This window comes from Triticum dicoccoides, chromosome 1B, assembly GCF_002162155.2.
Source record: "Triticum dicoccoides isolate Atlit2015 ecotype Zavitan chromosome 1B, WEW_v2.0, whole genome shotgun sequence".
In the NCBI taxonomy this organism is placed as follows: domain Eukaryota; kingdom Viridiplantae; phylum Streptophyta; class Magnoliopsida; order Poales; family Poaceae; genus Triticum; species Triticum dicoccoides.
Window position 1 is genome coordinate 655,564,863 of NC_041381.1, and position 13,273 is coordinate 655,578,135.

At 51.3% G+C, this 13,273-nt stretch overlaps 1 protein-coding gene across 1 annotated transcript; it reads left to right on the forward strand.

Annotated features, from left to right (window-relative positions):
• The first annotated feature begins 467 nt into the window (after positions 1 to 467).
• LOC119311302 lies at positions 468 to 1,837 on the forward strand. The gene is made up of 3 exons (XM_037586950.1): positions 468 to 617; positions 703 to 927; positions 1,036 to 1,837. The coding sequence occupies exons 2-3, from the start codon at positions 712 to 714 to the stop codon at positions 1,510 to 1,512; spliced, it is 693 nt and encodes a 230-aa protein (XP_037442847.1). The 5' UTR covers positions 468 to 617; positions 703 to 711; the 3' UTR covers positions 1,513 to 1,837.
• The last annotated feature ends 11,436 nt before the right edge of the window (positions 1,838 to 13,273 follow it).

Consider the following 13,273-nt stretch of genomic DNA (forward strand, 5'->3'; position numbering starts at 1 on the left):
ATTAAAGAAGTAAACTGAACTTTATACTCCTCTAACCGTTTTCAGGCATCAGCTAGAGATACCTAACGGCGGCATCCAATGTAAAAGCAAATGCATGGTGCTATCGAAATGTTGTGCCACTAGCTGGCATGCATTATTGTATTATTTTGGTTGCATGCATGAACTAGGCAGTATTGTCGTAATAATTCCACGTCCACAGCAGCAATTACCATTGCCGCAAATGGAATGGACTGGCGTGTGGCTGTGGGTGGTAGCTGGCATCCGATTATTACCATGGAAATGCATGCACGCGGAAGCGGGAGCTAAAACGAGCTACCGAGCCAGCCTTTCACTGCCATGTATGCATTGCCAAAGATGCGTGGTTTCCTGTGCGAAGCCCATGACCATGAGACGAAACGGAAACGAGATCACATGCCGCACCCTCTCTCCCTCTCTCCCTAGACGAGACGAGAAAGAAACAGCCCGTACGTGCAGCTCAGCTGGGCCGCGCGCCTGCGGCTGCTCGACACGTCTCATCGCATGCAGGATGGCCACTGCGTACAGTATATGTTAGGAGCACACCAAGGTTCAAGAAGCACATCACCAAGCTTGCAAGGAAGGGCCTCCCATCATCTGACGTACGTACGGTGAGTCTCCCCTCTCTTGGGGCTTCTTCATCTTCTTTCTTGTGTTTCTTTCTTGCTCATCTCTTCCAATCTGTAGCTTGGATCCATGGACATGGACTGCCCGCAGAAGAAGCTTGGATCCGTGGACGGCGGCAAGACGCCTCCTCTGCTGCTTGCGGCCCAGCTGGCCAAGAAGGCGATAGCCGCTTCTCCGTTCCCGGACGCACACCGGATGGCCAGCGCTTGGGCGTTCGTCACCGCCTGGTTCTTCCCCGTCTCCATCGTCTTGGGCTCCGCCATCGACCTTCTACTCTGCAGCCAGGTACGTAATAATTAACTAGGACTACGACCCGTGCTTCTACTCTACTTCTACTATACCCCCCGGCTCTGGCTGGATGGATGCGCCAACTTTGTCTTCGTCTTCCTGCAGCTGCTGTGGTGCCTACTGGAGCGCGAGGGGGGCACGCCCATAGACAGTGCCCTCTGGATCGCGCTGTGGTGCTGCCCCGCACTCCAGGCGGTCGTGGCGGCGCTGGCTCTGCTGCTCCCGTCCCGCCACCGCCGGATCCGCCGTCTCGGTCGCCATCGTCGGCCATTCTTTGATGGCCAGCCTCATCCCCCTCTCTGTCGCTGCCCATCCAGGGACAGGGCTAGGATACCTCCTGCTCATCGTCTTGTTCGTCTGCGCCGCGGCGGCGCTGGCGCAGCTGCTCCCGTGCCTCCCCCTCCGGATCCGCCGTGCCCTCGCCTACCTCGCGGTCGCCATCGTCGGCCTCTGTGTTTTGGCCAGCTTGGTCCTCCCCGCCGACACAAGACTCCTCATCTTCTTGATCGGCTACTCGGCGATAATCTTCACCCTGGGGGTGGGCGACCTCCTCAGCTTCCTGGCCCTCCTCCTGGAAGGTGAGGAGGAGTAGCTGCTGATCGGCCAGCCGTGAGCTCCATGTCCATGGATCAGCTCATGAGGTACCCACGCACGTGACCGCTGATGAGTAGTTGTACGTGGTAGTAACTTGATCATAGATCTCCTACCACTTAATCTGCCTAGTATTGGACCTTAATTTGATGTGGAGTTAATTAGCCTGTTATTTGTGTAATGTGGAGCTTGCCTGGATTAGTATTGATGAACAAGCTATACAATTATATGGAGTATTAATTGGACCTTTTCTCTGTATGCATGCCTAGCTTGGGTATATATAATTGATGTTGGTGAAAATCATTACCGCAGTTTATATGTATGTATGTATGTATGTATGCAACCATTCATGTTGTATTTGCTGTTGAGCATTTCATTATGGCAACCACATCCACACTGGCGTATCGATGTGGCTCATCGGGGGATGAGGTGAGGTCCTCCTTAATTTTGATGTCTCGTTCATTTGGGAGCCAAAATCGCCATCTGCATATGGCTTATGCTCAACGAACCCACACGCTAGGCACTTATATAAGCACTGGAGCATGCTGCTCCCATTCTCTTTTTTTTGGGGGAGAGACCTTCGTATGGCTAGCTCTATCAACTTCAGAAAAATCTGACTATGGAGCCAAGGGGCCGTATGAAGCCACATGCACGGTACATTACGGGCTATTGCATCCCAATTTGTGGGTTTTGAGGGCCTGGGAGTAACCGAGTAAGCCTTCTCGGGGAGCTTCAGCCTCTGCCCAGATGACATAAGCAACATGCTCGAGCCTTTGCCGTCGCTGCACCTACGAAATCAACTCTATGATCCACCACCGCCTGAAAAAAGTACATCCGAAAAAGCAGCAGCAACGTTCAGAATTTGATGATCAGGGGTTGTGGCTTCTTACACTTGTTTAGATGTGGGATGGGCTTCATGTTTAGCTGCGCCCATTCTCTGTTGGGTGTACAAACTAAATAAGACTGATGACCGTTGGTTATCCGACTTGTTTGACACAAGTAGTATCATGTCTCCCCGCAAAAAAAAAGTATCATGTCTAAAATTCTGAACTGGATTTCATATTCAGTAACTGATCGATGAGCTTACAAATGTCTTCGGCCACTGATGAGTTGCCACATGTGCTATTGGCTCCATATGGACCGTCCAAAAGACCAAAACAAATCTTGGGTTTTCACCCGGAACACAAGACCCCGTGGGAGAGGAAGGATCAAACACCACGACCACGCCTCCAACTCACCTGACCTCCAACAAGGAAAAAACGACATCCAAGGGCGCCATCATGCTCGGCACCACTAGGCTTTCGCCTGCTGTCCGGAATGAAGGTTGGGAAATATGCCATGCAGAATTCCAATAAGTTGGCACTGCTTTCCCTTTCCATATGAAAAATGGAGAGGAAAAGCATGGGTGGACCAAGCGTTTTAACCGGATTGATCTTCTTCTTTCTTGAACGGATTTTTTTTATTTGCAAAAGAATTGGTCAAAAACGCCCCGATCTTCCATTGAGAATCATCGAAACAATGAGAATTCACATTTCTTAAATAGCTTCTTAAATAGCTCGCCATTTCTTCCGTTATCTCATAAATAAATAAATGATTGGTCTTTAAAAAGAAGGAACGGCCTTTTTGACGACTGGGAGATCCTATAAAATGAAGAGTGTTTCGGGCCTTCACTGCCAACCTACACGCACTGATCTGCGCCGACCACCAAGCCTCCTCGCTCTCCACACTGACCACAACACCTCCATCACGACGAGTGCAACACTCCTCCCAGGACGGCCAAATCCACTCGAAGGCATCGGATCTACGCCACAATGAAGTCCTTCGCCTACATAGACCAAGTGCCACCGCCACAGCCTCCTCACGCCTCCTATCTGCTGTCCTTGCAGCCAAAAAGCAGCCAATGCCTTAGAGGAGCCGCCGCATCAAACCACTGCCCAACGCACCATGGATCTGAGTGAGAGTCCCCGGATCCGCCTCCAGGTACCCATTGCTGCACCCCAGACAAGAGAGGGACCACCAAAGCCGCTACAACCTAGGGTTGCCGCCCCATCGTATGGGCGGTGACCTCAGTAAAAACTTCTACTTTATGGTTAGTCCATTGTATCCCTATCTTCGATCCTTAGTTAGTTTTCACCATTGTTCCATACATCCTTCCTATGTTTACAAACAAAACCTGGTAAAAAAAACTTTGTAACATAAGGTAGCATGCTGCAAGATGTCAGGTGTCCCCTAGATAATATTGTATTCTTGTTTCCAACCAAAGAGGATGCTTCTCCTTCTTCTACCATTCGCAGCTCTGGAGTGTTATTATTACCCTCTAAGGAGCTAATCTTCACTTGATTTCTCATGTTAAAACTCCTTTTGATCAATTCTGAAGCATATCTAGAACTTGATTGCATATGGATTCCCATCTGGAGCAAGCTGCTTTTTGCTTAGTGGTTAAGCTTTATGTTGATGATAGCTGTGCTAAATTAGTAAGCTACAATCATATGACCGACGGACTAATTCGCTAGGGTATTGAGTTTTCTTCTCGTTGCCAACATGTTTCATGTGTTGAGAGATTTGTACTTTTGATCGATGAACTTCGCACGTGTTTAGAACGGATTCCCATTCAAAATTTGAGGCTCTAACTTTGTTAAAGCAACTAGCTCAGATGCTCTCATTTTTTGATAAAGGGTGGATTTTATTAACTCAAGATGAAGCATCAAGAGGATACAAACACTCTAAGCACACACCTGACCTCTGCATAGCTAGGATGCACACGACCAACGCTCACACATAACACGCTACAGAATATTAAAGTCATATCAGACCAAAGCTATGCCTAAGCGAGAGAAAAAAAACTCGAAGCGATCAAATCCGTCATTGACAAACTACAGCTATGGCCATATCCGCACCAACAACATAATAACACCACAAAGATAACGAGGTTCTTCAACAGCAACACCTTCAGGAAGGTAGCAACGCTCAAACGTCGCCGTCACCGGATTCAACCACCAAATGTCAGAATCTAGGTTTTCACTTTGAAGAATTAGATGGAGCATATCCGAGCAATGCCTTCAACAAGGTGACGATGCAACAACGTCACCATTGCCAAGTATAACCAACATGGTTAGACCAAGGTTTTCATCCCGGAGCTCGTCTAAGTCAATCATGTGTTATTGCCACCACTTTTTCATTTTCTCAGCAGCAACATGCTTTGGCCAAGAAACCAAATGCCGCCGCCGCACAACAATATCCTCTGCGTCAAGTTGTTGTCTGTAGATTGCGTCACACACCAAAGCAAACCACCGATGAGGAACCCTCGAGAACTCTTTTGATGACCACCACAATTCGTTGTAGTTTTGCTGCCACTATCCAGACTAATCACCATTGCCGATAAGTCACGAGAGATGGAGGACGCAAACACATCCATCGCGGCACAACTGCACAACCATGGAGTCTTCCAAATAGACCGCGCAGAAGCCACTAGCCTTCATTGTTGGCCCAGTCCATGGTTGCCAGATCTCCGACTTGCCCCGATCCGATCTGGACAACGGGACAAACATCAAGAGTTGATCTGAGGGAGCACCGTATCACTTCGGCCAGGCCAATCCGTTCTGGACGATGGGACGCATGAGCCGATGGGCTCCGTGGCATAGCAGGATGGCCAGGCATTGTGGCGGTTCTTGAATCCCTGTACAACGGAACTGGCTGAAGTGGGCGTCAAGTCCATCAGGGGCCAACCCTGGCAGTTGCAGATCAGACCGGAGTAGGCTGCTGGGATCTGCCGCGGGGGCATGCCCCAACCGAGTCAGCCACGTGAGCGAGCGATCCACTGCCAACCTGGGCCTTCAGACACCGTACCGCCGACCCTCGCTGCTGGACGCCGGCGAGCGCCTTAGCCCCGTCATCCTGCAGATCTGATCGCCGTGGCCGCCGCACGCCCGGGAAGAAGAGAGACGCCTCAGGAGAGCGCCCCGCCGCCGCCGTCCACGACCCCTGCTCGGGCTTCGTTGGCAGGCCCTTAGGCGGCTGCGAGACGAGGAGATCGGGTATGGTTTCTAGTGGCGGCGCTGGGAATCGCCCCTCGTGTCGCCACAGCGAGGCGACGCGGGGGTCACACGGGCGCTCGGTTTGGTTCCATAGCAGATTGGTTTCATTTCTTTCCTTCAGGGGGGGTTAAGGTGATATGGATGATGGGGGCGCGTGTGCCAATGTAATTATCTTGGTCGTCTTTTTCATTTCTTGGGCCTTTGGAGCAGATGATATGGGTCAAGCTTAACCCACTCTCAACAAAGATATAAAGAGCAGTGTAGCCAAATCTGCAATGGCACGCTAAATACCGGGGTTGCAACACGGACAAGTGGTCCCGGTAACATGCCGGTAGCTTGGATTTGTATTATGTTTCACATAAACAGAAAACTATGACCCTAACTAACCACCGGGCATAGTTTACCACTAGATACATGATCAGATTGACAAAAAAATGGAGACCAAAACTAAGCTGGTGAATGTGTTCGATTGATCTGGTAAAAAACAAACTCCCCAATGATCTGTCACGTAAAGTAAAACGCAAGGTAACTCGCGGCCGAGGTTTTACCCGCTAAGGGTGGCATCCAACGTAAAAATAATTACATCGAAATGTTGCGCCACTAGCTGGCATGCATGCATTATTATTGTTTTGATTGACATGAACTAGGCAGTAAATATTGCCGTAATGATTCCACAAGCACAGCAAGTATACCAGTACGGCAAATGGAAGGGCCTGGCCCTGTGGCAGTGGCATCGGTAGTGCACGATGCACGCGGACGAGTGAGCTAAAACGAGCTACGGCGCCAGCCTTTGGCTGCCCGGTATGCACCGCCAAAAATGGTATACGCGCTGCCCAGATCACATGCCGCACCGGACCCCGACCCTCTCCCTCTCTCACATGCTAGTGCAGCTAGCTCAGTGCCTGCGCCTGCTCGATCGACACGTCCGTTGTGGGTGTTTGCTCGGGCCCACGAGCGCGGCGTCTCATTGCAGGCTCGCTCGCCACCGTGTTGCTCTTGCTCGGTACTGTAAATGGGACTGGAGGAGGAGCGCACCAACCTTGCAAGCTAAGCTAGTACTCCTTCCGTTTCAAAATAAATGACTCAACTTTGTACTAATTTTAGTACAAAGTTCGGTCATCTATTTTGGAAGGAGGGAGTAGGAAGCAAACACGCACGAAGCGCCTTGTAAGACAATAGGCTTTGGGAGGAACCGGCACCACCCTATAGGCGTGGCCTATCACATATATATATAATGAGGTGGTATACAACGTTACAATATACACATGTAAATACAGTCTAACACCCTCCCTCAATCTTAGCCACTTTCTAATGAATCTAGAAGGGTAAGATTGCGCCTGCAAGTCTCAAACTGTGGCAAAGGCAATGGCTTGGTGAAGATGTCAGCAAGTTGATCCTTGGAAGAAATAAACTTGATCTGTAGTTGCTTCTGAGAGACACGTTCACGCACAAAGTGATAGTCAACGTCAATGTGTTTCGTTCGGGCATGGAATACCGGATTTGCAGAAAGGTATGTAGCACCGATGTTATCACACCAAAGAACAGGAGGCTGTGATTGGGGTATACTTAACTCCTGAAGCAAGGACTGTACCCAGATGATCTCTGATGTGGCATTGGCCACAGCCTTATACTCAGCCTCAGTACTGCTACGCGAGACAGTAGCCTGTTTCCGAGCACTCCAGGCAATCAGGTTAGAGCCAAAGAAGACAGCATAACCCCCCGTGGATCGCCTGTCATCCGAATTGCCAGCCCAGTCTGCATCAGAATATGCTGAAAGACAACCAGAGTCAGACGGCCGAATATGCAAACCATGAGCCACCGTGAAACGAATATAGCGCAAAATCCGCTTAACAGCAGACCAATGAGTGTCACGGGGTGACTGCAGATACTGGCAGACTCGGTTAACAGCATAGGAAATGTCTGGTCGCGTGATCGTCAAGTACTGGAGCCCACCAACAATACTCCTGTACTCTGTCGCATCAGAAGAAGAAAGAAGCACACCATCAACAGCATTGAGCTTATCAGTGGTAGACATGGGTGTAGTCGTCGGTTTGCACTTAAGCATCCCAGCTCGCTGCAACAAATCCAGAGAGTACTTCTTTTGCGTCATAACAAGGCCAGCAGCACGAGAAGTAACCTCCACACCAAGAAAGTAATGAAGCTTCCCAAGGTCCTTGACCGCAAAATCAGCACCAAGTGAGCGAACAAGCGCAGTAGCAGCCGACTGAGAGGAGCTGACCAAAATGATATCATCTACATAGACCAACAAGTACATAGTAACCTCAGGCCTTTGAAGAAGAAACAATGAGGAGTCAGCAGTTGATGATGCAAAACCATGAGCACGAAGAGCCATTGCAAGACGAGCATGCCAAGCACGAGGAGCCTGCTTCAGACCATAAATTGCCTTGGACAGACGACAGAGATGATCAGGGCGATCCGGATCAGAGAAACCCGGAGCCTGGCGCATGTAAACCTCCTCCGCCAAGACACCATGAAGAAACGCATTTTGAACATCAAGCTGACGAAGAAACCAACCTCGAGTAACAGCCAGAGAGAGAAGAAGTCTGATGGTAGTAGGCTTGACCACTGGACTGAAGGTGTCTTCATAGTCAAGTCCAAAACGCTGTCGAAAACCACGAGCAACCAGACGAGCCTTATAGCGCTCAATGGACCCATCAGAATGCCTCTTCACTTTGAAAACCCATTTGGAATCAATGACATTTACCCGTGATTGTGGAGGAACAAGAGTCCATGTCTGATTGCGAAGAAGCGCTTGATACTCCTGCTCCATGGCCTCTCTCCAATGAGGAATGCGCATAGCAGCTTGATACGTGCGTGGCTCAGAGGATGGATCTGCGAGAGCAGCAGACATGCACGCCGCTAACCAAGCAACTGTGCCATCGTGACGTTGCTTAGGCTGAAAAATGCCACTCCGACTGCGCGTATGTGGACGTAGAGCAGCAGCAGGAGCCGGCGGAGGCGAAGGTGACGGAGACGTGACGGTCGCCGGAGATGCAGGAATCACCTCAGGCGAGCTCGGGACAGACGACTCCGGGCTGCATGGCGAAGACTGGCCCGACGACAGGGGCTCAGAGGCCATGGGCGAACCGAGAGTGGGCGAGGCCAGCTCCGGTGACACCGGCCCAGACGGCCTTGGCGAGGCGAGAGCAGGCGAGGCCGGCCCTGATGAGAAGGGCCCAGACACCCTGGGCGAGGCAGGGGCGGGCGAGGCCAGGCCTGGTGATGACTGCCCCGACGCCCTGGGCGAGACGGGGACCGAGGAGGCCGGCCCAGTCGGCGGGGTTGCAGGGCGCGGCGATGGCGAAGGCAGCCCAGAAGCCAGAGGCGACCGAGCCAGGACGTCGATCGGCCGTGCATGAGCACGGAAACCGAGGCCATGCAGGGGCGCCATGTGCTCCTCATGCACAACAGAAGGTGCCGAGGATGAAGGCGATGGCGACGAAGAGGAAGATGGCACTTCCAGAATCTCCAAACGAGCCCCACGACCAGTGCCTGCACCATGGTTAGGCAACAATAGAGGAGAATATGCAACATCATCAAATTGGTCAGAAGCAACAGAGGATGAATGCATGATAGGTGGCTCGGTAGTGGACACAGGGAGTTTGGCAAATGGAAAAACATGCTCATCAAACACAACATCCCGAGAGATGTAGACACGATTAGTGGGCACATGAAGACATTTGTATCCTTTATGAAGAGAGCTATAACCAAGAAAAACACACTTCTTGGAACGAAACTCGAGCTTACGCTTGTTATATGGACGGAGATGGGGCCAGCAAGCACACCCAAACACCTTGAGAAAGGTGTAGTCCGGTTGTTCATTAAGGAGAACTTCAATGGGAGTCTTCATATTCAAAACACGAGTGGGAGTACGATTGATGAGAAAACATGCAGTGGTGAAAGCATCACTCCAAAAACGAAACGGAACAGATGCATGGGCCAAAAGAGTCAGACCAGCTTCAACAATGTGACGATGCTTACGTTCTACTGAACCATTCTGCTGATGTGTATGTGGACATGCTAAACGGTGAGTGATCCCAAGCGACTGAAAGAAGGAGTTGAGGTTGCGATACTCGCCACCCCAGTCCGACTGAACATGAACAATTTTGTGCTTGAGAAGGCGTTCAACATGTTTTTGGAACTGAACAAAAATGTCAAACACATCAGATTTACGTTTGATAAGATAAAGCCAGGTAAAGCGGCTGTAAGCATCAACAAAACTGATATAGTAATTATGACCACTAACAGAAGTCTGAGCAGGACCCCATACATCTGAAAACACAAGTTCTAAAGGATGTTTCACCTCACGACTGGACTCCGAAAAAAGAAGTTGATGACTCTTCCCCTGCTGACAAGCATCACACACTACTACATCTTTATTACTAGACACACTAGGAAGCTCATGACGACGCAAAACATGCCGGACAATAGGTGTGGCCGGGTGACCAAGACGAGCATGCCACTGTGACGGAGATACCCGAACTCCACTGAAGACGCGAGCGACGCCAGGATGCTCCAAACGATAGAGACCTTGGCAGAGCCGCCCACTAAGAAGAATGTCCCTCGTGCCCCGATCCTTAATAAAAAGATCAAAAGGATGAAATTCACAAAGCACATTATTATCACGAGTGAGTTTAGGAACTGAAAGAAGATTACGTGTCACAGATGGAACTCGAAGAACATTGCGAAGTTGAAGATTCCTATTGGCATGTCTAGTGAGAAGTGATGCTTGACCAATATGAGAGATGTGCATACCTGCTCCATTGGCGGTGTGGATCTTGTCGGAGCCATGGTAGGGTTCACGAGTGTGAAGCTTCCCCATCTCACTGGTCAGGTGCTCTGTCGCCCCAGAGTCCATGTACCAGTGGGGATCAATGGAGTAGGACTGAGTGTGTCCCTGTGGCTTCTGCGGCGGCGGACGATCAGCCATAGCGACCTGACGAGCAAAGTTGCGTGTATCCTTCCCGTCATTGTCGAGACCAAGAAAACCCCGCTGGAAGCGCTTGTGACACTTCGAGGCCCAGTGCCCATCGCGACCACAAAGCTGGCACACACGTGGACCGCCAGCCCCTGGTAGCGTCGCGGTAGGAGGAGGGGCCGAGGCGGGTGGTGGTGACTGCCCCGAAGGAGCCCTGGATGAAGCAGAGGAGCGACCACCCTTGGTGGCGGCGTTTGCCGAGAGGGCGCCGTTGCCCCTGGATCGGCGCGTCTCGACTCGTTGCTCAGTAAGCAGGAGGCGTGAAAAGACCTCGTGTGCTGGCATGGGCGTGGAGTTGCCTCTCTCATTGATGATCTCGACTAGGGCGTCATACTCCTCATCAAGACCATTGACAATAAACGAGTTGAACTCGGAGTCGGTGAGGGGCTGTCCAATGGAGGCCAGCGTGTCGGCGAGACTCTTGACTTTGTTGTAGAACTCAGTGGCGGTGGAGTCAAGCTTCTGACACTCCCCAAGTTGGCGACGGAGCCCAGATACACGAACCTGCGACTGTGCCGTAAACGAGCGCTCAAGAATAGTCCATGCCTCGTGGGACATCTTGGCGAAGACAACAAGCCCAGCAACGGCCGGAGAGAGCGACCCCTGGATGGAGGAGAGGTTCGCCTGATCCTGCCCTGTCCAGACACGGTGAGCCGGATTATAGACCGGACCGTGCACGCTGTCAACCAGCGCAGGAGGGCAAGGGAGAGAGCCGTCGACATAGCCAAGCAGATAGTGACTCCCAAGAAGCGGAAGAACCTATGCGCGCCAGAAGATGTAATTGTCCGACGACAACTTGATGGTGATGAGATGGCCGAAGTGAAACGGCGGCGGCGGCTGCGATCCCATCGAGGAGACTGGCTGAGGTGAGACCACCGTGGAGACAGTCAGAGGGGCAGCCGGCGCGGTGACAGAGGGCGCGATGGCCGCGGTTGACGCCGCAAAGCCTGCCAGCGCAACGTCCTCCGCCACCAGCGGCGCAGTGGCCGAGGGCGCGACAGCCGCGGTTGACGGGGCGGCGGCGGTGTGGGCCACAAGCGCCTGCCCGGGCGAAGTAGCAGCCGGCGGGAGCGCGAAGAGGGAGCCGACACTCCGTGTCCCGATCGGCGCCTGAAGGGAGGCGGCATCCAACGGCCTCGAGAGAAGTGCCGCGAGGGAGGCCGGCAGAAAACCGGTGGCGGTGGAGCCGGACGCAGCGGCGGACGTCATAGCAGTCGGGCGACGGCGACGGCGGGCGCGGCGGCGGCGGCGGTGGCGGCGGCGGCGGCGGCGGTTTAGGGTTTTTAGGCGGAAGCGGACGTAACCTAGCATGATAACATGTAAGACAATAGGCTTTGGGAGGAACCGGCACCACCCTCTAGGGGTGGCCTATCACATATATATATAATGAGGTGGTATACAACGTTACAATATACACATGTAAATACAGTCTAACACGCCTCTACCATTATCATCCCATCTAAGGTCTTGCTTGGGCTTCTTCTTGTTTCCATTTGATGTATTTTTCATTTGGTAGCCAGAATCACCATCTTTTATGATTTGTAACCATATCTCCACAACCATCTGAAAAAAAGCGGCATCAGAGAAAGCTATATACTGTGTGTAAGTAGGCTCATGTTCTGCATTAATTTCTGGGCCTTCGGCCACTGATGAGTTGTCACGTGTGCCATTGGCTCCATTTGTACTGTCAAAAGACCAAAACAAACTGAACTGAAGCAGTAAAGGTCCGCCTGCCAGGCGTGGATGGCTACGGATGTTCAAGTAAAAGTGATATACAGACTGACTGCAGAGAGCTTAATTAGTTGGCTTAAGAGTAAATATTCAGGCAACAAATCTTGTTCTGTTTGTTCCAGAATGTCTCAGGGGGCTTTCACAATCTTGACAATATGTACAGTTTACCATTTCAGGTTAGTAGTCCAGCCTAGTTCAGCCAAATGAACTACTCCCTCCGGTGCGAAGGACTGGACCTTGATGATAGCATGCAGAGCCTGCCGACGACGTGATGGACTTTCCCCTTGCGCTACCTTGGCCCCCCCTTGTCGGTCAGGCGGCTAAAGCCGATCAATTTTCAGCACCTCAAGGACCAATAAGTTGCCGGCAGATTACCGCCGCAAGGCAAGCATTGCACGGCACTGCCATCGTAATTTACCACATCACGGCGCTCACCGGCACTGCCATCTCAATTTACCACATCACGGCGCTCGTCTTTCCGGTTGAGGTTCTAGAAGCCATTGACAAGATCCGGAGGGCGTTTCTATGGGCGAGCTCTAACAAGGTCCCGGGGGCGTTTCTTTGGCCATGCGGGTTCTACAAGCCATCGCAAACGATTCTTGTCTCAGAAATCGTGTGGGGCGGCTTTTTCCCTTTGTCAGTGATGGACCCCCCCTCAAACCCACTCGAGCAGACGGTTCTGAGAACTGTATGTGATTGGGGATCCAAACAGTGTGTACTAGTGTAGGTATATATGTTCTTTTCAATCATACCACAGCCAACCTTTTAGATATAGGTTTGTATTTAGTTTTGCATAGATCCAGTTTATTCTCACAGAAATCAGCGATCTATCTCACCTCATTATCCTTGTTCATCTATCAGAAGCCTGGATAGAACCCAATAGGAATTAAGTTAGGTCCCAACACATTAAGTTTCTCTATCTGATCAATAACAACTTTTTTTCAAGTAACCCTCCACTAGTGCAGAACCGGGCAATAACATCGGTTCG

What these genes read in the sequence shown, in the direction of transcription:
- LOC119311302 (XM_037586950.1), top strand. Translation starts at nt 712, where the DNA reads ATGGACATGGACTGCCCGCAGAAGAAGCTTGGATCCGTGGACGGCGGC. An exon ending in ACCTTCTACTCTGCAGCCAG is followed by an intron (nt 928 to 1,035) that starts GTACGTAATAAT and finishes GTCTTCCTGCAG; the next exon opens with CTGCTGTGGTGCCTACTGGA.